General features: G+C 41.1%; 1 protein-coding gene across 20 annotated transcripts in view; it reads right to left on the bottom strand.

Moving 5' to 3' along the window:
- Ambra1 (autophagy and beclin 1 regulator 1) overlaps positions 1-26,107 on the bottom strand; it is a 189,292-nt gene that overhangs the window by 20,109 nt on the left and 143,076 nt on the right. For all 20 annotated transcript variants that reach the window (NM_001134341.4, XM_087654113.1, XM_087654118.1 and 17 more), the window contains 3 exon segments: positions 6,726-6,880; positions 7,756-7,944; positions 17,263-17,373. In NM_001134341.4, coding sequence (NP_001127813.3) covers positions 6,726-6,880; positions 7,756-7,944; positions 17,263-17,373 — 455 coding nt within the window.

Genomic DNA, 26,107 nt, shown 5'->3' with positions numbered 1-26,107 from the left:
ACGACATTTTTAATTTTGTATCTTATTCTCCCCTCCTCTGACAAAGCACATCAGAGACACCTCTGACTTTTAACTTGCCCCTCCTACTTTTTTGCAATGTTCTGAAGAGAGGAATGTTTTGAGGACAGAAGCCTTGCACAATATAGCAGAAGTCAACGTTAAGATAATTGCAGCAGAAGTAGCTTTTAATCAGCTGACAGGCAGCTTTAAGGAAATTAATGAGGGCAGAATCTTGGGAAGGAGTAAATCATTTTTGACAACAAAGCTGTCTCACTTCAGTGCCAATCTTCCCTTGAAGAAATGGTACCCTTCCAATATATAAAAATAAAGTGTCTGTAATTTTAGTATTTACTCCCCACTCAAAGCTGAATCTGTTTCCCCATGATTAAAAAATAGTTCAGACCTTTGGGCCTTCCGAGTGTTCTTCACCAAGCCAGAGTTTTGGATTACCTTTGAAAATTAAAGCTTGCCGGTTGTGGTGGCGCACACCGGTAGGATTTGCTGAAGGAGGCAGAGGCAGGAGGATCACGAGTTCGAAAATTAAAGCTTTAAAGTGCATATTTACAGAGATGTGTAGGATTATACTTCAGGGTGGGGGTCTAGGGGAGGATACTGGTGAAGATTAGACACATTAAAATAAGAGTAGGTGGTTCAGAAGAGCCCATGTATTAGAAGTCATATAAATGCTGGCCAGGGCTAATGGCCTCAGGCAACACTCAGACCCAGGATCTGAGCTACAGGATGGAAATCACAGAAAGTCCAGCACTCTGCATGTCTAGTCTTTTCAATTAATCTTCTTTTGTGGATATTGTGGTGGTTTGGTTTTTTTTTTTTTTTTTCCTGAGTCAGAGTTTCTATAGTCTAGGCTTTTCTTCTTTTTCTTTTAAGATTTATTTATTTTCATTATATAATGAAACTAGAGCTACAGACAGTTATGAGTCGTCATGTGGGTGCTGGGAACTGAACCTGGGCTCTCTGTAAGAGCAGCAGCAAGTGTTCCCAACCACTGGCCATCTCCTCAGTCCCACCCAGACTTGTCTTAAACTCACTTGGAAATGTTTTTACATTTATGTATGTGTGTGTGTGTGTGTGTGTGTGTGTGTGTGTGTGTGTGTGTGTGTGTGTGTGTATGTGTGGTGTGACAGAATATGCGTGTGGAGGTCTGAGGGCACCTTTTGGGAGTTAGTTTTCTCCTTTCACTATGTACCCACATAGTGAATTCAGGTCAGGCTTAGTGGCAGGCAGGTGCCTTTACCTGTTTTGAGCTATCTCACAGCCCAACCTTGAACCCTGCCTCCAGTTCTCAAGTGCTGCCCTCAGGTATGCATCGTTCCTGGATCGGTTTTAGTCCTTAAGTTTTCCAGGACACCAACACCAGGATGATGGTTAGCATGACTCAGAAAGCTTAGGATATGGATTTCTCAGTGACTTGGAAATATCTGAAAGATGGTTAATAGGAGGGACCATAGAAGTAAACCAGATGAGAGCTCATCACTGAACAGCAACTCATAAAACCAAGAAGGGAAGAAAGCCGTGGGTGTAGCTCAGAGGTAGACTGCTGACTTTGTATGTGCAGGCTCTGAGCTCTGGGTCTAATCTCTAGCATCATTAACACAAGAAAACCAAACAGTCATCCTAATACATCTTCCATATGGCTAACCAGGCAACACAGCCTTTAAACACCGCTGTACTGCATAAAGAAACCATTTTCAATAAATTGGACGATATTCCCCCAACCAAGTCAAATTGATGGTGTTCTTGTCCATCGCTTCTACAGAAAGAGAGAAAGTAGGGTGGTATGTGGGTCAGCAGCACTGAGCTTCAAGTCCCCAGAGCCTCCTAATGTACTGAGAATTGTTTCCAGTCCTTTCTCCTTGTGGTGCTGGGGACCGAATCTGGTCTTGTACAGGCTAGAAAACTACTTCGCTCCAGCTCTAAACCATTTTTCTGCCTATAATTTGCATCTGTTGGGGAAGGACAGTACGTGCCTTGGGGAAAGAACATGATATGTTAACTCCCATTTGGAAGATACTAATCCTTATTTTCTTCTCACTTTCTAGTTGAGAATGCCTAGCAAATCCCTTGTCCTCGAGCCCCATACCCCAACCCTGACTTTTTATTCTTTCCCTGAATTAACACGGCTTATATGACACAAACTGAAGGAAGATTTGGTATATGACTATTTCTGGCTTCATTAGTAATTTTGTTATTGTGCTTTCACTTGGTTACAACCAAAGTTATTATAATGTGCAAGTTGCCACTATTTTAGAAAATTAATTGCAGTTTTCTGTTACAATATTGTGCCTCGTTCCAATTAGAAAATGAAAGCTGAGCGGGAACACAGGCAGTTTAGTGTTTTGGGAATTCAGCAAAACTTCAGCTCAGCAATCTCTAAAAGCCTAACTTAAAACAAAACAGAAATTAACAAAAAGCCCTTACTTGCTCTAGTGAAAGGGAATCAGCAAAAGCGACTGAGTCATGCAGAGCCACAACTTTAGCCTAGGGCTTTCTCTAGTGGACAGAGAAAGGGGGATAGAAAACAGGAGCCTGGGCCCACTCTTCCTGCTCTGCCAATTCTTAGAATTAGAAGGAGCCTCAGAAAGCAGAGAGAGGAAATTCTAAAAGGATCTTCCCTCCTAGAAATAGGACAGAACTGAAAATGACTCAACCTGAGGAATCAAAGCCTTGAAGAGGTACAGACAGTTAAGAGAAAGACCTGGAGAACGGCAACAACTGAGAAGATGGGAGGTGAAGCACAGGCACTCAAGAGACTCAGTGTGGCCGTGATGGAACTGCTCTGCTCTATCTCCTACCACAATGGAACTAAGGCAGCTCCATGACCAAGCTAGGGGCTGATGCGGTTACGAACAGTTCCAGTCTTTACCAGCTCTATCCTACCAAGCTAAACTGGAAGTGTATATAAATAGCTGAAGATATAATAGAAATAAAAGCATTGTCTTCTAAAATCGGAAGTAAAACGGCAGGGAGACTTTAATCCCTGAGCTTGGGAGGAAAAGGCAGACAGATCTCTGTAAATTCAAGATCAGCTTGGTCTATACAGTGAGACCCTAGGGAGGCTGAATTTGGTGGAAACAGAACACAAACAGCAATAAAATTAGCAAAGGATCAAAGGAGGACATACCTCAGAATCATGATAGTGTAAGAAAATCTGAGGTTCAATCTCTGCTTGCCTTGCTGAAATACTAAAGGGAACACCTTAGTCAAAGTGATCGAAGTGGTAGACCAGCAGTTTACAAGCTCACGGGTAAAACAGAACCATTGGGAGGGAGGGGGCTTGTTTTAAATTCTAAAATCCTTTTTCATACATGAGTGATTTGCCTACATTTATGTACAGGCACCGCCTACATGCATGCCAGTTACCCTGGAAGAAAGCATCGGATTCCCTGGAACTGGAGGTATTGATGATTTTGAGCCTCCAGGTAGGTGTTTGGGAACCAAACCTGGTCCTCTGCAAAAGCAGTAAGTGGTCTTCTCTACTGAGCCACCACCCCAGCATGGGAGGCTTGTTTTAAGATACAGACACTGTACCATTGTTATACCTTGTAAATACTTTTTAATCTGGAGACAAGGCCTCATAATAGAACAGGCTGGCCTCAACCTTACAATCCTGATTCAGCCTCTAAGTAGCTGGATCACCAGAACCCACTCTTGTGACTGTAGGTCTAAAGTGAATCTGTGTTTTTCGAGAGCCCCTGTTGCACAAGACCTATAGCTCCAATGCCCACGGAAAACTGTTGAGCCCTTCGAATAAGCACACCAAGGCTAACAGCAATTATCAATTCATTTACAGAAGAGATTTCATATGGGATCCTGTAAGAGATCATCTCCTGAGAGAGACATCACTTAATGGGAATTAAAATAAAACAATACCCCAGAGGATTTTCCCCTGGGAATGTCTGTTGGTACAACAAGTTCATCTCTGATTATATTGAATCCAAGAAGTTATTCCATGGTGTGTGTGTGTGTGGGGATACACAGTAGAGAAACTCTAGGCTTTCCCTCTACCCAAGCATGTTTCAAGGGCAATGCTAACTTTGCAGATAGTGAACTGATAATGCTAATCTATGCACAGACAGACAGACAGACAGACAGACAGACAGACAGATACACACACACACACACAGAGACAAAGACAGAGACAGAGAAAGACAGAGAGATAGAGACACACAGAGGCAGAGAGATCCTTCAGTCCCAATTGACAAAACTTCCCAGAACTTTTGGATCTGCTGGATGGCACATCACAGTGTGCCTAAGGATGGCATAGCCCAACTAAAAGAGGGAATGCCAGGCTACCTAGCATGTGTGAAGGAGTCTAATGCCTAGCAACACACATTTGTGCATTCATACAGCATGTGTGACTTCCCTTCCACTGAAGATTGAGTTCGGGGACATTTGCTGAATGCTTTGGTTCTTTGACTATAGGAACAAGCGAGACCTCAAAACCCAGAAAAGTCAGTGAATGTCTGATTGAGCAAAATCTTTGTTGAGATACCTTGATCCTCTTGGTGAGAGGAATGCTTCCCAAATGAGGTATTTTCCAGTCACTTCCGTTTTCTCCCCAGTGACAGATGGTACTTACTGAGAATCAAACAGCCTCACTGGAGATGGGGGGGCATGCTCAGAAATATCTGCATGCAGAAGGCACACATCTGGCTAGCTGCCATGAGTGCCTCAGCAAGACTGCAGTGGGTCAACTGGATTATATCTTCCCAGTAGAATCCTCCAACCAAATTCCCTCAACTCTGGCCTCACATGACAAAAGATATCTTAGCTTTTGCTTGTAGGTATTTGATTTTAGCCAGGTATTTCTGACTGATTATGAGGAAGATGGATAGCTGGCAAGTTTTGCCTAGGAACTGGGTAAGAGGTCTGACTTTTGAAAAATAGCTGGAGATGTGTATCAGCATTACTGCAATAAGATACATAAAATTTTTTATTTTTTACAACTAGTTAGAAGAGCTGTTGGGACCAGGATATAGGTGGTGGGAGGCAGATACCAGGTGCTTTTACAGTCTGCTTAAGATTAGTGCAAGAGCAACACTACATTAAACTCTACCTCCACCTTCAGATATCTAGTTAAGAAAATGAGCTTGGTGAACTATCATGGTTTTCTCATTCTCACCCATACAGAACTCAAGTATCAGAACACTACTCTCATGTTATCAGAGGCAGAGTGCCTTGTTGCTGCCCCATTCAGAGCTTTGCAAGGATGCCACTGGTTCTGATAGTTACCACTTGAAAATGACAAGGGACAAAGGTGCTTTTCTGAGATTCCCTTTAATTCACTTACTTTCTACTGTGTATCAGGTTTTCTTACTAGGTCTTTCGATTTCATAGAGAGAAAATCGACCTCTCTGCTCTCCGAAGGAGCTCAAGTCCAGAATACAGAAACAACTGCAGGTTGGTGAAACAAGTATTAGCATAATGGTGTGTCCTCAGTAGAGTAGTGGGAGTAGCCAGTTCCATAAAGGAAGCTGCCAAAGGTGACGACAGACTTGAGGGCAAATGAAGATGTGGAAGAGGAAAACACCCTAGGTTTTAAAGTGTCCTGGCAAACAAGAGCCTTATCAGTATCAGGTTCAGGGAGATTGAAAAGCAGTTTAGTACAGTCAGCCAGAAGATACTATAATTAAGAAACCAGAGGAAGAAGAGGCCACAAAGGAAAGACCACAGGCACACTTAGCATAACTACTTTGTCTCTTGACAGCAAATGCTTCCTAGTCTAAGCATTCAACAAGTCTCTAAAGCACAGCCCTAGATGAAGGGCCCAGGGACTATGTTCTTAAGGAACTTATACTGAACCCAGTTGGATTAGATTAACCATACAATGCACACAGCTAAAGGGAATGAACAAACAAAAACCAACCAAAACAAAATAAAACAAAACAACTCCACCAAGTGCACCAAACTATAAACAGCACAGACCACATGAAACTGAGAAATTAATCCACCAGTTCTTAGATTGGAACTGAGCTTTAAATACTATCAAACTAGAACTGTTCAAATGCTTGATTCTCTCTGACAAAACCTTAGAGGATGAGGGAAACTTAGCCACACTAGTCTGGGTGAGTCCAGAGGACAATTAGCCATACTATACCCAAAAAGAGTTCATGGCCATGTAAGGTCCTAAATAACATTGGGAAAATCGGTTTGATAATTCAGGGCAAAAAAGCTGCCCAAAGTCCTCTTGTTCCTCTAGGACATGGTGTAATCATGGTATACAACTTTTTTTTTTTTAGCTTGTTTCCTCAATACCAAGCCAGAACAAGAACTTTATTTAAAGACACATACAATTTTTACTGGGCCCTTCACATATCACTGCATTACAGGTTCACATTGAGGTTAGGAAGTATTAAAGCCTCTGGCTTCATAATCTTTGGTTTGAGAAAGTTCCTGAAGTGTTTTTTGGTGCTATGATCCTTACTCATACACTAGGCAAGTATGCCGCCAAGATACTACTTCCCATTGTCTATATTTTAATTTCAAGGGAAAAATCTTGCCTCAGCCTCCCGAGTAGTTAAGATTATGGAACAATGCCAACAGGTGCAGTTGAAAGGTCCTGACTTTCAACAGCTCTGATCTTGTAAAAGTGAAGGATACTGGTTATGGGTCACCTCGACTAGGGTGTTGGCCTGACTGGAGGAGCACATCATAGTCCCTCACTACCCTGCTATGTCCAGGAGGATGTAAACAATGACACTCACCCTCATGGAAGTCTCACCACCATGGGCCTGCTGCAGCCTGAAGACCTGGGCTACCATGTGCTCTGTAGAGGGGTGCAGCAGGATCCTTCGTGAGGCCAAGCCCACCATAACGTATCGGCCCATTGGGGACAGGCTTACAGAAATGGCATTGGGACCTGAGGGACAACAGAAGACAGTCACATTTTTCAGATCTCTTGCTGTTCCATGGAACAACTTCCATGCAGTCCTTTCTCCTTTTCTCCAGCTTTCATAGTCTGACTCTGCTCAGATGATCTTCTAAGGTGGCAGTGTGCAGTGAGAGAAGGCACACACTTACTGAGTGCAGTGTGGTGCACACAGCACTACTGAATAATAACTACGGTTCCCATAACTTTACAAGGCTGCTAGCACACTCTAAGCACTGCTCTGAAATATTTGTCCACCTAGGCATTATAAATCCCTTCTGTTATTAAATCATCTTTCATAAGGGCAGTGTTAAAGCTACTTGTAGTTTATGACACCACTGTACAGTCATTTATTTAAGCTACTCCTTAAAAAAAAAATCCCTTGAAGTAACAATTTGATGTTTTCCTGTATGATACAGGATAACACAGTGCAAATATCTTTGTATAATCTTTGTAGTTTTCTGATTATTTCTTTAGAAGTGGGTTATTTCCTTAGAGTAGAATCTCTGGATAAAAGCATGCACATGCTCTGGAAGACCTTAAATTACCTTGCAGTGCATGTGCTTACCCAGCTTTCCATGCCACAACTAAAAAGCTCCTTCCTTATTGCTAGCTTTTGTGACAGGAGCACACTGGTGATGCTGTTGTGGCAGGGAGAACTCTTACTGTGAGATTCTGCTTCTGTAATGAATCCTATAGCCAGGACTCCTGCAAAGCCATCTTTCTCTGGCTGTGCCTCAGTGACTGAAGGCAGAGGTAGTACGTGACCATTACTCTCACCCATGTACTCCATGCCTCACCTAGGAATGCCTATGCCAAGGCATCAGCGTCAACTCTGTCATTAGGTTGGGCTTCCTATCCCTTACCAAATCGCTTGGTGTAGAGCATTTCCCCCAAGTTATGGGGGGCCAGGGAATACACTGCCAGGATGCCTTCATCAGGAAAGCCCCTCTGGCTACTCGGGATGAAAGCTGCCAGGAGCTGGCCATCTGCAGAAATGTCACAGCTGGCATCATTGTAGATCTTGCAGTTCTGTACCAGGACATTCACGGAGGCTGCATTGGATGAAGAAAAAAAGGGGAGAAAGTTTAAACACATGCTTTTAGAAATTCTGAGACCAAGAATGGGGCTCTTCTAAGGGTGTGAATCCTCTTTGGAAATAGGGTAAGTTGTTAATTAACTTAAGATGTTGGGAAGTAGAAATAAGAGAGGGAGGAAGGATCCATGCATCTGCCACTTAGTAGAAACTATAGACCAGTCCATTACCACCACCACCACCACCACCACCAGCAGCAGCAGCGGAGTCTTATTTCACAACTGATTAGATAAGAAAAAAAGTTATTAACAAATGCCCCGGAGATCCACTTCAATGCTGCTATTGTTTAAAGTATGAAACCATGATAAATGAAAATGCAAACCCACTAGTTCTAAAATAAAGGGGATGCAATTAGAATGCTCCTGGGAAAGCAAGCCTCCTCAGAACCTGCTATGTGATCTCATAGAAGGAAGTCATTCCAGAAACTTGTGTCTCTATCTCCAGGAACACTAATCCCAACTCCACAGAGTTAAAAGAGAAACAAAGCCCACCCTGGACTAGACAGTGGGAGTTCTGTGCGTTTCTCATGACACTCTGTGCCTCTTAAATACCATGAACCAATGTCCCCAGGTACTCCTTATCTATATCGACATTACCAAGAATAATGCACTGGGCTGGCTAAGGCTAAGTAGAAGACTGGACTTACTGAGGAAACAAAGTTAGAGGCTAGAGACGGTGAGGACGACTTGAAGGGACTAATGAGATGCTAGAGAGCACAGGACTATGCCTAGTCTAGCTTTGATTTGCTTTTGAACCCTCTCTGTTTGCACTGTGGGAAAGTGGTTTATCTTTGATGTGAGGCTGGAACAAAAGGGCCCACTGCCACCCTCAAGGGCAGAACATTAGGATACATGCAAACAGGCCAAGCTCCTAAGCTTTGATTCACTTAGCTCCACTCCAGGTAAAGTGACTTTATACTTGTTCTCTTATTTGAAAGAAATGTCCACTAAAGGGACATAAAGTTAAAACATAAGTTAAAAGCAAAACCAAACAAAGGTCAGACTGCCTTCATCTATCCATCCACCCACCCACCCACCCGTCCACCCGTCCACCTGTCCACCCGTCCGTCCGTCCGTCCGTCCATCCATCCATCCATCCATCCATCCATCCATCCATCTATATTCCAGTAAGCCAAAATTCAGGAATGAGATAGAAAGGGCAAGTTTCCCTAGGAAACTAGCCAAGGAAAACAAAACAAAAAGATGGTTTTAAAAGGCTTATGGTCTGGAGATTGAATGATGTGTAAAATTGTATTTGTTCCCCTTTCCCTATGTGTTGCTAACAAAGCCACAGAGATAACAGAGTAGATAAAAAAAATGACATCAGAACACATTGATTAGGCTGTTGTGCCAATCCCTGGGGGCTGACACCTACAGCACCATTACACATAAAACTGAGGACAATTCTGTTTGCTAACTAATAAAATAATGACATCCAAATACTACTGCTATCACCATTAGGCCTCTCTGCTGCTCAACTCCCAACCCACCATCTGCTCCAGCCTGCATGACTACATTTATCTTGTTAGCATGGGACCGTCTGCTCCTGACACAGGGTCCCAAGCCTTTTGCCAAAAATATGGCAATTTCCTCTGGATCCACACGATTCTAGTGAAGGACAAGACACAGAAGAATTTGTTGCTCTCAGTAGTAAGTTCATTTTGCTTTTCTAATCTTGATGTGGGCATAATCCTCCGTAAGAGACAAAGAAATTAACAATTTAGAACTTTGCCAGCAAAGGCAGGGAGTAGAAAGAACAACAAATATTAAGTAGGAGAGCTGGAGAAACGGTCCAGCAGTTACACGAGTTACAAGCATGTACCAGTCTTGAAGAGGACTCCAACAGGACCTCAGTTTGATTCCCAGCACCCACATGGTATGGCTCACAACCACTTGAACTCTAGCTCCAGGGGATTTGACACCTCCTAGTGTCTACGGGCACCTACATGTATATAAACATATACACATAAACAAAAATAAAAATGAATCTTAAAATATTAAGTGGGGGTTGGAAGGAAAAAATATTAAGTGGGATTAAGAATAGGAAGATGAGGGGTTGGGGATTTAGCTCAGTGGTAGAGCGCTTGCCTAGCAAGCGCAAGGCCCTGGGTTCGGCCCCCAGCTCCAAAAAAAAAAAAAAAAAAAAAAAGAATAGGAAGATGATAGAATGCTATGGACTACTTTGCATAGTTACCATTTTACCTATACTCTATGTCCCCAATATATATGCCAGGTCATCTGACTTGATGACACAGAGATCTAGATTGTAAATATCAGCATGCATTTTGGTTAAAAACAGCAGTCTATAATAATCTGAACCTATAGGTACTGGCCTATAATCACAGCTACTCAAAAGGTTGAGGCAGATGGATAGCAAGTTCAAGGTTTGCCTGGGCTACATGTAGAGAGTTCAAGGCCACCCTGGACAACTCAGTGAGACCTAACTATAGAAAGAGGGCTGGGGATATTGCAGTAGAAGAACATTAGCCTATATAGAGGATGCCTACGCTTAATCTCTTTACCACTAAATGGCAGGGAGGGACAGACCGTAATGATCTTAAACTACTAACAAGAAGCATCTGATTATAAGGATGAGAAGAAAATAAGGTTTTTCTTCTGGAAAGCTTGGCTTAAAGCTTGCAAAAACTGTGCAGATGGACAAAGACCATTCTGTCAGACTCAATTCCAAGCCACTTTATGTTTTGTAAAGTCTTATAATTCTAAGGCAATGGCTACCTCCCAAAGTTTGCTATCTCTTCTAACTCTACCCAATTTCGTTACAGCTCCTGGTAACTATAGTGAGCTCAGAAAGACAGCCAGTGATCTATTTATCTGAGCCCATGATTCTACCCTATTAAAGGCATTTGGTAGGCACACAGGGGAATATGATAGCTCCATTATAGACAGCACCTGGCACTATTACATAGACAGCATTATTTGATTTTCTTTCAAAACTCCAATTAGCAACTTACACTTGCTGTCTGTTGCTTAATAATTTCCCATATAGAAACAGAAAAGGTTATAATAGTCAGTGGCTACTATAGTTCACATGTGCAACAACTTCCCCTCACAAAGGTGAAGTTTCAGTGAATTAATAATGCGCACAAGGACAGTTCTTGGGTAGAGAAAAGTAATGCTTTAAAGATAAAGATCGATCCCTTTTTGCATTGAGCAACAAGGTAAGTGGATAGGAAAAAAGATGTGAGTGAAACACAACCTAAGCTGCTGGCAGCTCATAGCACTGAGAAGCCCTGTTGATGTTGCACACCTCACTCTGCCATGCAGCTTGGTCAGTGACTCCTGAACAATGCAGGGCAGAGTCTGAGAGCAAATATTTCCAGCAAGGCCCCAAGCATCTCAAATGCTGCAAGTCTGGGACCACAGTTGAGAACTCAGCAACTTGCTGTCCCTTAGTGGTGAAACATATGGGAAAGACTTACAGGACAGCTAGAACTGGGGAAATGTATGACTCAATGGGAGAATGTTTATCTTGCATGTGGTAGGCTCTGAATTCAATTCTGGTTTGGAAAGAAAGAAACAAAACCAAAACTACTTGAGGGTCAGGGGAAGCCAAGCACAGCAGTGTATATCTGTAACCACTGTACTGAGGAGTGATGGGGTGCACAAGCACAAGGACAGCAGCAAGTTTGAGGCTACCCTGATCTACAAGGTGTGTTCCAGGTCAGTTAGGGTTACAAAGTAGCTCTCAAAAACAAACAAACAAAAAAAACCCAAATAAACAAAAACCCCTAAAAATAACAAAACAACACCACCTTAACCCACCAACTAGCCAATAAAAAAGTGAACACAAAACCCCAAGAGGTTCCAGTGTACCTTCAAAAGGAAAAAACCCAACAATAGGAAATTATTTCTGAGTGAAAATGTCTTAGCAAGGAAAGGGAAGAGCTAGAAATACTGATGCCCAGAGAAGTAGATGACTCTGCTTTCCTATCAGATCTGTAAATTATAAACTATACCTTACACAAAGATCCATGGGTAGCCTGTAGATGAGGCCATGAGAGTGATTGGCAGTTACAGTATTTTACAAATGCATCACACAGAGATTTGAAAAACCCAGAAGGGTTTAAATCAGAAGCAAAATGTCCTCTTGGCTACATCTCTGAGTCCCTCTGGCTACTGCAGATTAGAGCCGCAGATGGCATTATAAACAAACCTTATAGGTATCAGTCACCATATCCACTGGACCTTATGGCCTTTTTTGCCAGGATATCTTAGAGATCAAAGTCATTCACCAAGGAAGTTTCCTCTCAAAAATTAGAGGGAGGCAGGTGTGGTGTGTATCTTTAATCCCAGCATTTGGGAGGTAAATGGATCTCTGTGAGTTCAAAGCCAACCTGGTATACATAGTGAGTTCCAGGATAGTCAGGACAAAAATACAGAGACTCTGTCTCAAAAACAAAATAAAACAAAATAAAGAAACCCCAGAGTGAATTGAATTAACTTTTTCCTCACTCTACTTCTCTTTTTGTTTGGGGGTGGGTGTTGTTGTTGTTCATGAAAGCATAAAGATGTTCATAAAAAACATCTACATGAGGAGCTGGAGATGATGACTCATTGGCTAAGAGTGTTTGCTGCTCTTCTAGAGGGCATGGGTTAAGTTCTCAGCACCCATATGTCAGACAGCTCACACCCTCTTGGAACTCTAGCTTCAGGAGATCCAACACCTTCTTCTGGCCTCTGCAAGCACCTAACACATAGAACACACACACATAGACAATCACACACACAAATACAAACCTACATGAGGTGTATCATTACTCACAACATTCGAAGCATCTAACACAGGTTAGAATTAATTAGCTCCCTTAATTTCAAATGAGAGAAAGAAGTAGCAAGAATCATTAACCTAATTCCAAAAAAGGGTTAAAATCGATTCAGAAAAATCATATGAGCAGCAACTTGGTGCCCGCTGAACCCATAAATAAACTAAAGATCAATGGTTTCCAGGCTGGGGCACAACTTCTGAAACTTAAAGCTACCCTCTAGTAGGGGCAGATGACTTTGAAAAAAAAAATGAATCCTACAGCAACAGAGTTCCAATATACTAAGTCTATCAAGAGTAAATAAAGTTCAAGTCTATAACTATACATTTTATAGCTTAATTATTACTTTAGTTAAAACAGCTAAAAGTAATAAATAGGAACTTGCTGGATGATATGGCTCACTCATTTTAATCCCAGCACTTGGGAGGAAGAGGTAGGCAGATCTCTGTGAGTTCGAGGCCAGCATGGTCTACACAGAGGGTTCCAGGACAGCTACAGTACATATTAATGTTCCACCTGCCACTCCCCCCAAACACATACCAAAGAACAACAAAAACAGTTAGCTTTAATGTCTGTTTTGAAAGCATAGCAGTTGGTCATCTGGAACTAAGTTTCCTAGTGAATCAAAGATTTAAATGTATAAAAGTAAAATGTAAAAGGAAATGATCTTAATGATGACACAAAGCCTAGGAGCCATAAAAGGAAAAGTGTATAATTTTGACTTAAAATAAGTTCGATGACAAAAATAACCTTCAACAAAGTCAAAAGACAAATGACAAGAAACTCCTATTATAAGTTAATTTTCCAATTTATAAAGAACTTCTACAGAATTACTAAGGGGAGAAAACAGTAACATGCAGAGAAAGAGGTAAAGCACATGGCCAGCAGAGAGAAGGCAGCACCATTAAGGATGTGGAGGGACATAAGGAATAGAAACCTAAATGCTCATGTAGTAGTCTTTACCCTACTAAATCCATAAATATCAAAAATTGGTAACACATTCCTTTAGCAAGTGCTTATAAAATCAAGCATTCTGAAAGACCGTGGGGGTGAAGTGGGGCAGACGCAGTGGCTCACATTTGCAATCCCAAGCATTCAGGCAGGAGGACTATTCTGAATTCAAAACCAGTCTTGGCTACAGTGAGGACTTGTTTGAAAAACAAAAAAGAACAAACGCCTATAGATGAGATTATTAGTTGGAACAAGCTGTATAGAGAGGAAGATAAGGCACTATCTACCAAAATTATACATGCACCTTTTCCTCCTTGCAGTTGTATTTCAAATGCTATCTGACATGCATTTGTAAAAGACAATATGTAGCAGTTTGTATAGCAAGACTGTAAACTCCAAAGTCCTTCAACAGGACACTGGTTACAATGAATTACTAGGTAGCTATTTTTTCAAGAGGAGAAAGGGGTGCAGGGCAGGGAAGGAGGAGGAGTGGCAGCTGTGGGGGCTGCCTGCACCAGCAGCAATAGCAGCAGCAGCTGCAGCTGCCACCAGAGTGATAGCTCATGCCTATAATCTCAGCACTCCAGGAAGCAGAGACAAGAGGACTGCTGCAAGCTCTCAGCTAACCTGGGATTCAGAGTAAGACCCTATCTCTAAACAAGATGAGAAGAACTAAAGACAGCTCAGTGGGTAAAAACATAAGCTTGCCCTGAAAGCATGAGAACTTGAGTTTAAATCCCCAGCACCAAGGCAATAAACTGGTCCCAGAAAGGGGAAAAGGGAAAAAGGGGAAAAGGGATTCTGCAATGACAGCACTGAGGAATGGAGACAGGCAGATCCTGAGCGCCTTCTGACTTTGAAAAGCAATAGAGGAAGACTACTGACATCTTGCTCAGGCCTCTGCATGTGCACACATGGATGCATATAACACACATACACACACACATACACACAGTCTTTACAAAAATATGGGAGATCATAAGAAACACTGTACAGAAAGAAAAATGCAGAAGAGTATTGTATAGCATGTTGTCATTTAGATCACATAAAAGATGGAAAGCACTACTTTATGTGCTTACACATACATACACTATCTTTTAAGAGATATGTAAGAACTGAAACTGATAGTGGTTATCTATTGCAAGGACTCACAGGGAGCAGGGTGTAGGGTTAAAGAAAGTTCTTATTGTATATCCTTTAGGTAAGTTTTGCGTTGTAACTATATTATCTAATCTAAACAATAATAAAGTAAATAAAATAACTGAAGGTGATCTACAGCCAATAAGATAAGGGTCACAAATCTACAGATGAACTTGAGTTTTCAATAAGGAAAAGGTAGACTGCCAGGACTCTTAGTTGAACTGAAGAACATATTAGTGTACCAGTCAGCAAGTGACTCATTGGTAAAAGCACTTTGCCTCACAAGCATGGTAACTTGAGTACAACTCTCTGAATTCATTGTGGGAGAATTTATTCCTGAAACCTATCCTCTGACCTCAACACATGTGCTGTGGCATGTGCATACCCGCGCGCGCGCGCGCGCGCACACACACACACACACACACACACACACACACACACACACTCACTAATAAATAAAAGGAAAAATCAAAAGAACAGATTTGACATACGGCTTATAGGCACTTAGAATAAAATGACTAGTTGCTACTTAGGATTCAGTAAGAACAAAGCATGAAAAATGATTACCTTTAAATAATCAAGATATTTTTATCTGTGTCTACAAACTCTTACAATGCTTTACACGATAATGAAAGCATAAGGGCAGTCACAGTGCATGCCAGCAACCCTAGCAGGGCTTCGGGAGCCAGTTCAAGGCTAGCCTATACTATACAAAGCTTCTGGCTTTTATCATTTATTTAATTAAAAGATTTATTTATGTATATAGTGTTTATGTATATTCTCTTTCTTTTGGGGGGGCAGTTAAGTGGGGGCTTCTCTATGTAGCCCTGACTGTCCTGGAACTTGCTCTGTAGATCAAGCTGGCCTTGAACTCAGAGATTTGCCTGCCTCTGCTCCCCAGGTGCTGGAACTGAAAGGCATGTGCCACTACACCTGGCATGTGGACATTTTCTATGAACGTAAGTGTGGTACTTTCAGAGGCCAGGAGAGGGAAATGGATCCCACAGAGCAGTAGTTAACTAGCACTTGTGAGTTTCCTGTGTGCTGAAAATTGAACTCTAGTCCTCTGGAAAACTAGCAAATGCTCATAACTGTTGAGTCATCTCTGCAGACTCTGAGAAACTGTCTTTAACAGGGAAGAACTTTAGATGTGAAGTCCAGAGTACTAATAATTCATGTTCCAGGATATGAGTTCAAAAACATACCACAAGGGTTAATGCAATTTCCCGATTTATTCACCATTTTTGCTAGAAATCTGAAGGAAGACTGAAAAGAGATGTTTATCAAATTAGCAGATGATATCTAAGACTGAAAGAAAAGGACAAATTAGAGTTCATAAAGATGCCTCAAGGCAAGAACTAAAACTGCAATGACAGGAAGATAACACAACTGGCCTGAATTTTCAAAGCAGCCAAGACACATACAGCTAAGTACAAAATGGTTGAATTCTGGCATACTAACAATTATGGAGGAACTTAAGATACTATAAATGCAATAGTAACTTCAGAAAAAGTTGCTGGAATCTGTAGCAAACATCACTGTATTACGTTTTAGCTCACATCATGAATTTTCTGATCTACTCTGTTTCATCCTACCGCCAAAGTTAAGGAAAAAAAGAACAGACTGCAAACCACATTAGAAAAAACAATCTACAGAGGTTTGATCTGAAAGGAAAGATGCAGAGGTCCTTTCAGATTACTGAAGGGCTGTTCAAAAGGCAGTAAACAGAGTATATGGTGTGGCGGCAGCAGAAATAGGACCAATGGGATGAAGTGACATCAAAAGAAGGCTTGCGGGGTTGGGGATTTAGCTCAGTGGTAGAGCGCTTGCCTAGCAATCGCAAGGCCCTGGGTTCAGTCCCCAGCTCCGGAAAAAAGAAAAAGAAAAAAAAAAAAAAAAAAAAAAGAAGAAGGCTTGCTATGAGAAAGAACCTTCTAGCATAAATGCAGCAGTGATAGTGAGGCCATCATCAGCTGCAAACAAGTAGGGGCTGATTCTCATCTCTTAGGATCGCATGAATCATGGATGTCTTTCAAAGGAAACATATCTATCAGTCACACACATCTGTAAACAGATATTAATTACACCACTCATCAGGTCAGTTGAGGCCTGGATTTGCCAACAAGTCTACACTCACTACAGTCTTTTCTAAATCTCTGCTTCATCTGTCTTTTCGTCTCTATGAACTTCTCCACAAATTCTTCTGCAGAGATCTGGACGTTCCCCTGAACTGTTTTCTGAACTGTGTAGATGTAGCTGAGTATAAGTTGTAGAAAGAGTGCACGGCCATCAACATCCCAGAGAGAGACAGACAATCCTGTGCTACTTCGATATTTTCATTAAAGTTCTGTCTCCCTAGAAACCCATCTTGCCCATCACTACTCCAGTTTGACATCAACTCACCATTACTGATTTCTGGAAGGTCAAACTTGGTGAAGTCCCACCACTGGAGCCTGTAGGTAGTATTGGCAATGTTACTGGCCACAGCAGACTGTCCATCTCCAATTACTGCCCCTGATGACAGAGAAGACAAGAAGACCACATTAGACTACATTCACTGCATTTTTTCCCTATATGTTTCTATTGCACAATATAATGAAGCACATGAATTAGTTGAGGGGAAAAAGAAGAACCACAACTAAAACTCATAAAAGCTTGAGAACGAGACACAACCTTTCACAAGAAACAGTTCTATGTGGAAATGGAACACTACTCATAAGTCCTTCCGACTATTACTGAACTTGTCAGGTCCTGAATATACACTAAAAGTATATATATGATCTGAGTAAGCAGACAAGTTTCCATACAAATGTGGGTAAAGAAATTTGAAAACAAAGGGAAGATGCTATGAACACAGAAAGACCAGATGAATTTCAGTCAGTTCAGTTCAGTTCTGGGTGTCTTGGCAGCAAACAGTACTCTTTAGGAGAAGCAGTTCCTCCTTTGTTAGTGACCTTTTTCCTAATAAGACATCTCAAAAGAGGACTTCCTCCAGAGAAGCAGTCAACACATGGTGACTGGAGAGAGGCAGTAAAGAACAAATGAGGTAATAGTGTTAATCTCTTTGGAAACGCTGGCATATAACACAGCAGATATTTATGAGCCTGTCTTTGTAGCATGAGAATATTTTTATTAAGGCAATTTTTAAAAATTCTCCCCTCCAAGACCTTTCTTTAATTCCAGATTCACTTGTAATGTTTCAGTTTAATTTTCCCTGAGATATACACTTCAGTATGACATTTTTTTCCTTGGTAACCAATTAAATAAAAATTTGATTTTTTTTTTAAAAACAGGGTGACACTTTAATTTGCAGTTGTATTTCATTTACATGAACATGTCATTTCCTCCTCCTCCTTCCTAGGTGCATTTCATACACCCCTTTTGATCAGGCAGAACCAATCCTTCTTAGGAGAACAGAAGAACCTTGTGTGCAAGATGAGCGAGATAGTATTTTCAGCTGCAGATTTGGTCCGTGCTGACTGCCTTGGGACAAGGCAGAATTCATCAATATCATCTAGCCTTTGCCTTCTGACTATCACTGTGAAAACATCTCTATTCATTTCTTTTAAAGAGCTACATTACATCACAGCCTCTAGATTTCTCTGTGTTCTTCAAATGACCAAGAGGGAAACTGCACTCTTCGCAATCATGGCACACAAGGAACTTACTCTTTCTCCTTCTCCAGGGGCTGTAGGCCACTGGACCTGAACATATTTTTCAGTGTTAGCTTATTAACATTCCTTCTTTCAGTTTTAATTTAAGAAAAGATACAAATAACAGTTCATTTCCTAGATGATGACATTTTGAGGTTATACAGTTTCAACATGGACAATATTGCCTTCCTGGAGGTAAAAATTGGCTTATAGGGCCAAGATGAAATAGAAGCCTCCAGGCCAGGAAGATGGTTTAGCAGGCGAAAGTGCTCACCATACAAACCTGATGGGCTGAGTTTACCCCTCAGCACTCACTAAAGAAACAAAAAGCTGGATGTGGTAGTGTGCAGCTTTCACCCCGCAATCCCAGCAACCCTGCAGCACAGAGGAGGCAGAGACAGCTGTGCACAGCCCAGCAGCAGAAATAAGATTCTGTCTCAAAAATAAGGTAGGAGAGAACGAACTGAGGCAAAGTTATCCTCAGACCCCCACGTGCTGTGGTGTTCGTGTGTGCTCTTGGTCTCCCCATTTCCCCACACATATAAATAATAATAAAAAAGGAGTGCCTCCCACAAACTTAGTATAATCTCATTAATTCTCTTTCCAAATGCCAGAATATATGGATATACACCATGAATGTGTGTGTCCATGGGAGGGAGAATGAAAAGAAATGTCTTGGGAGAAGGATAATAAAAGTTGGAAAATATTACTGTAAATAAACTGATAGCCTTAAATATTTTTAAACTCTTACAAAATGAAACAGCATCAATCAGCTGTGATGTACTCAAACGCACTAGAAACACAGCATTTGCAAGTGTTATTAACATGGCCACTGACTTCTAACCTCTACTGATGGCTCCATGATACATATAGACCATTAATATGAGGTACGTATTTGCCCTTCCTTTAACACAGAAAATTCTCCTTCAACAATTGTATCTGGGAGCTGGTGAAATGGTTCACCAGGTGAGCCACTGGCTATTGAGGCTGAAGACTTGAGTTTGATCTTCTAGACCCACACAGTGAAGGGAGAGAACTGACTCCCACAAATTGTCTTCTGACTTCAACATCTGTGCTGTGGCATTTGCATGCACGAGCACATGTGTGCACAGACACAGACAGACAGACAGACAGACAGACAGACAGACAGGCATGCACGCGCGCGCATACACACACACACACAAAATCAAAGAAATGTTAAAAAAAAAAAAACAACCCTGAATATAGGGTGGAGGGGGGATACAGGGAAGGACAAGTAAACTAAGGGTCATTTGAGGGTCATGTGGAAATCTAATATAGAAGCTTCTTAAAATACATGCATACATGAAATGGAATCACCAAATAACAAGGAGACAAAGACCCAAGTAGATAACTCCAGTGCTGGGAATGAGTCACATCTAACCAAGTTGTTAGTGAAAGGGCCCAGTGGAAAGCTAAATAACCCAGGCTATTGGTTAAGTATTGCTAAAGGTATTGGTTGTTCTCCACAAACTGATAAGGCCCTACTGCTGAAGATGACACGTACATAATTCACTGAATACAGAGAAATCTAGCTGGTGCTTATCTAGAGCCTTCGCTCCTACTGATCAGTGTCTACAGTACTGAGGGGTACCCTGCACACTACCAGAGGAGGAAGGTAAACCTGCCAATGCACCTTTAAAGCGTTCGACCTATAATGGTGACCTGCCTGTGAGATAGAGTTGTGCAATATTGGCACCAGGATTGTGAGCATAGCCAACCACTATCTGATGGAATTTAAGGACCACTCCATGAGATGGGGCCCAATACTGCCCCATCTGAGACGAACGAGGTCACAGACCTAGCAAAAAACCAAGCACTACTGCTCTGTTAATGGGAACATAGCAATAAAATGATTCTCAATAACATTCTGTTATACTCATAGATCAGTGCTTCCTTCCATCAGAGAAGCTTCCTTCTGGAGTAAATGGGAAAAAATACAGAGAGACCCACAACTGGACAATGGGCAAAGAGTGAGAGAAACCTTGGAACACTCAGTTCTAAATGGATGTTTCTATCAAATCCTTCTCCTCTGGGTTCAGGGAACTCTGTGGAAGGACAAGTAGAAATTTTCTAAGAGCCAGTGGGGATTGAAGGCACAAAGGAAAAAAGGCCTTCTAGATACAACAGGACTAATGAACATATGAACTCACACAGACTGTGACAGCATGTATAGTGCCCCCATAGGTCTAAGACAGATGGGGTTCCAGCACTGAGAGAAGTGAATATGAGCTCCCACCTTGAAAAATAGTTTTCTCCAAGGGCATCTCACTGAGCATATAAACTACACTAAAGGGCAGGCTCTATGTCCAGCATAGATGGTTAACACAAAACAAATTTAATGGCATTTTGGTTTCTTAGGTTTGGGGTTGGGGACTGTTTTCTGCCTTAGAGGTCTTTTGCTTGTGTATTATTGTCTACAATTTTGTGTTTCTACAAAGTTTCTGTATATGTCAATGTGATGTGTCTCTCTACATCTTTCTGTGCACATTTTTTGTTGCCCCTCACCCATTTGTTTGTTTTGCCTTATTCTGGTCTGTTTTTATTTTGTATCGGGTGCCTTTTTCTAATAGAGAAAGAAAAAAGGGTATAATTTAGGGAGATGGGGTAGATCTAGGAGGAGTTGGGAGAAGGGAACCATGATCAGAATCTATTATATGGGAACAAAATCTATTTTCAATTAAAAAAAATCTGATGTGAGAATTTTGCTGATTATTGGGTTAAGGAAGAGGCTTGGCTGTCTGTAGGGATTTCCTTCCTTTCTGAAAGATTTTAGTGGGTTTTATTTTATGACTCTAGAATTCCACAAAATAGAAGAAGTCTGCAGGACTTTTTTTATACTTTTGCTTTTGAGTCTAGCCTTGCTGAGCCATTCTCCAGCCCAAAAATTTCTTAAAAGAATCAGGCTCAGATTTTCTTGGCCTCATTAATAATGCAAATCATTCAAACCATTTTAGTTAGATCAACCACTTCCCTGGAAGGAATCACTCTTCATTTTGACGTAGGATCCATTCCACTGAGCTTCCAAATTATTCCCCAGGTTTTCACATTTACTATTTAGATCACTGACATCTCCTTTAACAGCCAGTCTCAAACTGCTTTAGAACCTTACCATGTCTCTAACTTACTAGAAAAGCATGTATCTAACCCCCAACATAAAGAGGTAAACTGGTTTTCTTCATGTATGATGAACTAAATGTTAGTTGCTAAGAGAGATTGAAGAAACAACTATATTCGTGGGAAGGGGCTTAGATCTACAAACCAGAGAAACCGTTCAGAAATGCACACGCTGGCTTTGTAACTGGGAACACAATGATTTCAGTTCTAGCCCCAACTCCAGAGACATCCTGTACAGCGTATGTTTCTGAAAACAGCTGTGCAATAAATACACGTGTAGGGTGGTACTGTGAAGAGACTAGGGAGGGGATCTCTGCCAACCGTGCAGGAACACTGCACAGAAACAGAGCTTGGCATCAGAGAGTCAATTTTCAGTGCCATGTAAACACAGATTAGGGAGTGAAAGATGCCAGCAACAGATTAAAGTATTGTCACCAGGTTCTCTTTCACAAGAACTGCTGGCCAACTGAGCCTGTCTCTTGGAAACATCAGGAAGAAAAAGCATTGTCCTGTTTAAAAAAACAAACCCAAAAAACCCACCCACCATTTAGCAGCTCTGGCTCAAGGTGCAGGCAATGTTCCAAGGCCAGTTAGTTAATGGACTGAGCCATGTACAGAGCCTTAGAAGCAAATCCTGATGACAGCTAAAAGATTCCTAAGGCTTAAAGCTTTTCACATGTAATAAGCTAGACTCAGTATTAACTTGTTAAAATATTATTTGTTTCTGTATTTTTGGAGACAAGGTCTCCCTATGTAGCTCTGGCTGTCCTGGAACTCACTCTGCTGACCAGGCTGGCCTCCAAAATCACAGAGATTCAACTGCCTCTGCCTCCCAAGTGCTACAATTAAAGGCATGTGCCATCACTCGTGGCTATGGTTTCAAAAAATTGCTTTTGCTAGGCGTAGTGGTACATGCCTTTAATCCTAGGACTTGGAAGGCTGAGACATGCAGATTTCTGTGAATTTCAGGCCAGCCTGGTCTACATAGCAAATTCCAGGACAGCCAAGACTATATAGAAAGACCCTGTCTTGGGCTGGAGAGATGGCTCAGTGGTTAAGAGCACTGACTGCTCTTCCAGAGGTCCTGAGTTCAATTCCCAGCAACCACATGGTGGCTAATGGGATCTGATGCCCTCTTCTGGTGTGTCTGAAGACAGCTACAGTGTACACACACAAATAAAATAATAAATAGTGGGGCTTGGGGATTTAGCTCAGTGGTAGAGCCCTTGCCTAGGAAACACAAGGCTCTGGGTTCGGTCCCCAGCTCCGAAAAAAAGAACCAAAAAAAAAAAATAATAATAATAAATAGTAAAAAAAGAAAAAGACTCTGTTTCAAAAACAAAAATACCCTTTAAAAACCACAAAAATGCATCTATTTTTACTTTATGTGTATGCAAATTTGTCTTAGTATATTTATGCACATCATATATGTGCCTGGTGCCTACAGATGTCAGAAAATAGAGTCAGATACTTTGGTTTAAATTTTATTTATTTATTTTTTCAGAGCTGGGGAACAAACCCAGGGCCTTGCGCTTGCTAGGCAAGCGCTCTACCACTGAGCTAAATCCCCAACCCCCAGATACTTTGGATATGGGCTTGGGAGTTGCCATGTAAGGTGCAGGGAACTGAATCTGGGGCCTCTGGAAGAGCAGCCAGTACTCATCACTGTTGAGTCATTTCTCCAGCACTAAATTCAGCATTTCTTAACTGCCATACTTATTGATATTTCAGATCAGATAATTTATCAAAGAACAGTAAATAAAGAGGCTTGTGTATTGGAGAATATTTGGAAGCATCTCTGGCTTCTACCCATGAACACTGTTGACAACCAAAGAAAATTTCTCCAGCTATCACCAAATGTTCCCTATTGATAAAAGTCATTCCTAGTTGGGAAGCTCTATGCCAGCTCTATTTTAATTCCAAGACAAGTAACCTTAGATCTATTTGAGCTGGTCATGGTCACATATACCTGTAACTATAGTAATTGGGAGGGCAAAATATATAATTATTCCTGTTCCAGGTCAATATGGCTATATCTGAACCAAGAAAGCACTGCTCTTAGAATATCCACTGATAAATGGACTCTAACTGATTGTGACACTGGTAATGTAATGAATGTGTCAGGTCCAAAGGAAATTCTAATTCTCCAACCTCCAATAGGCAGGCAAATGAGAAATGAGCTCAACCTGTACTATAGGAAGATTTCTGGGTGTTAATAAAAGTTATACTCCTAAGGAACTTAATATAAGCGGTTCCCTTATGAAGTCAATTCCCTTACCACTGGCAGAGGGGCATATGGCCACCTATGGTGCCAATCACAAATCAAAGTGCATATTGGCCTTTAGGCTCCTTCAGAATCAAAAGTACATGTCACATTGCAAAGTCCATGCTAGCATCCTAGTCTTTCTCACCTCCTGCCCAAACTAAACTCCCTCCAGCTCTGAGGCTTCTCTCACCCTAGCTACTATTTCTCTCTCTGCTCTGGACTCTTCCCCTAACTATGGAGCTGCTTACCCTACACCATAGAATGGCTAGGTCAGTTTATACAAAAAGAAATTAATAAAAGGTATAGGATGATTTAAATACTTCTTAGCAAACCATGCTTTTCCATTTCTATCTTAGACTGGCACAGACTTAAAGTAGGATCTTATAATTTATACTTAGTTTTTTTTCATGGTTTAAAAAAACACAGGCGAGTCAAATGTACTAGATTTTGACATTTCCTGCAACTATGTAGTTGTGTGACCTTTTTATAAAATTAATAATTTGAATCTGAGTTTCCTTATCTATTAAACAAAAGTATGTAATAGCTTGGCATGGAGATGCATGCCTGTAATCCCAGCACTCACATTATAGAAATACATTGCCTTCTCAATGAGAAATCACTCCACATACTTAGAAATAAAGAGAAGTTCTTTACTAAAGCACTTGACTAGCTGTGGTTAATGGCCCAAAAAAGAGAGCCATTATTTTAATAATTCATATACATCTTAGGCTTATGCATTACAAAAACATCCTTAAATCTCTTTCAGGTCTGTTCCCCAGGTTATACTTCATACAATTTAAAAAAGGACAGGAGACTGAGTCTCACCACTTACGTAGATAAGATTTACATAGCAAAGACATTTCATATTGCCAGAATTATTTTAATGACATCAGTGTTGTTCTTTTTTGAATAGTTGTTACCCAGGGTCATCTTGCCCCACTGGAAAAATTATGGTTTTGGTTTTCTGTTTTTTTTTGTGTGTGTGTGTGTGATAACAGCACAGGGAACTTCATGATGACCCTGACCCTATGTTCCCCCCATGAGATGTCCACTAGAGGTATGTCTCTTGTTGGGGAAGGGAATGAGACTTAATGACTAGTATTACTAGTGAATAAACATTTACATCTTAGCATCATAAATTTCACAAACCTGTTAGCATAGTACCTGTAGGGCATTTTGGTGACAGTGCTCTCTTAACTAGATTCTACTTGTGCAACTTAATGTTTCCTGTGCTAATCATCTATTAACATATCCTTTATGACATCAATACTGTTACTTTGATTTTTTTTCTATATCATTTAGAAAGTAGGAGCAGGAGAATCAGGAATTTGAGGTCAACTTGGTTAACTGTGAGAATCTATCTCAAAATAAATATTTAAAAAAAGCAAAAAAAAAAAAAAAAAAAAAAAAGGCTGGAGAGATGGCTCAGTGGTTAAGAGCACTGACTGCTTTTCCAGAGGTCCTGAGTTCAAATTCCAGCAACCACATGGTGGCTCACAACCGTCTATAATGGGGTCCAACACCCTCTTCTGGTGTGCCTGAAGAAAGCGACAGTGTACTCACATATATAAAATAAAGAAATACATCTTTAAACAACAACAACAACAAAAAAAAAACCCCAAAAAACAAAAAAACAAACTCACGAAAGACTAAACAATAAGAAAACCCAACAGTGATGGCACAGGCCTTTAATTCCAGCACTCAGAAGTAGAGAGGCAGGTGGATCTCTTTATGTTTGTGGCTAGCCTGGTCTACAGAGTGAGTTCCAAGACAGCCAAGGTAGAAACTCTGTGTGTGTGTGTGTGGGGGGGGAGGGGGACCAGCAACCTGATTTTTAAAATCTGCAAAGGACAGGAAATAAATGTACACATGAAAGAGGCTCTAGTCCAATCATTAGAGTAGCAAATTTAAATAACAAGGAGAAACCATTCCTCAGGTATCATCACTGCAAACCTCTAAAGCAGTGATTACTCCAAATGCTGGCAAGACTTGGAGTAACATTCCCTGCTGGTGAGAATGCAAATGGTACATCTATTTTAAAAGACAGTTTGACAGTCTCCTGGAAAACTGAATATACTTTTACCATATGATCTGTGACAGGGTAAGACAGTGTAAAGATTCCTCCATCTTGTATTTTTGCTGAGGCCATTTCTGGTGTAGCTAGAATTTGATCTTGATAGAAAATCCCAATGCC

The sequence above is a fragment of the Rattus norvegicus genome, chromosome 3 (genome assembly GCF_021556685.1).
Source record: "Rattus norvegicus strain SHRSP/BbbUtx chromosome 3, alternate assembly SHRSP_T2T, whole genome shotgun sequence".
Taxonomy (NCBI): domain Eukaryota; kingdom Metazoa; phylum Chordata; class Mammalia; order Rodentia; family Muridae; genus Rattus; species Rattus norvegicus.
The sequence above is the reverse complement of the archived record's forward strand: the minus strand, read 5'-3'. Positions and strand labels throughout refer to the sequence as shown.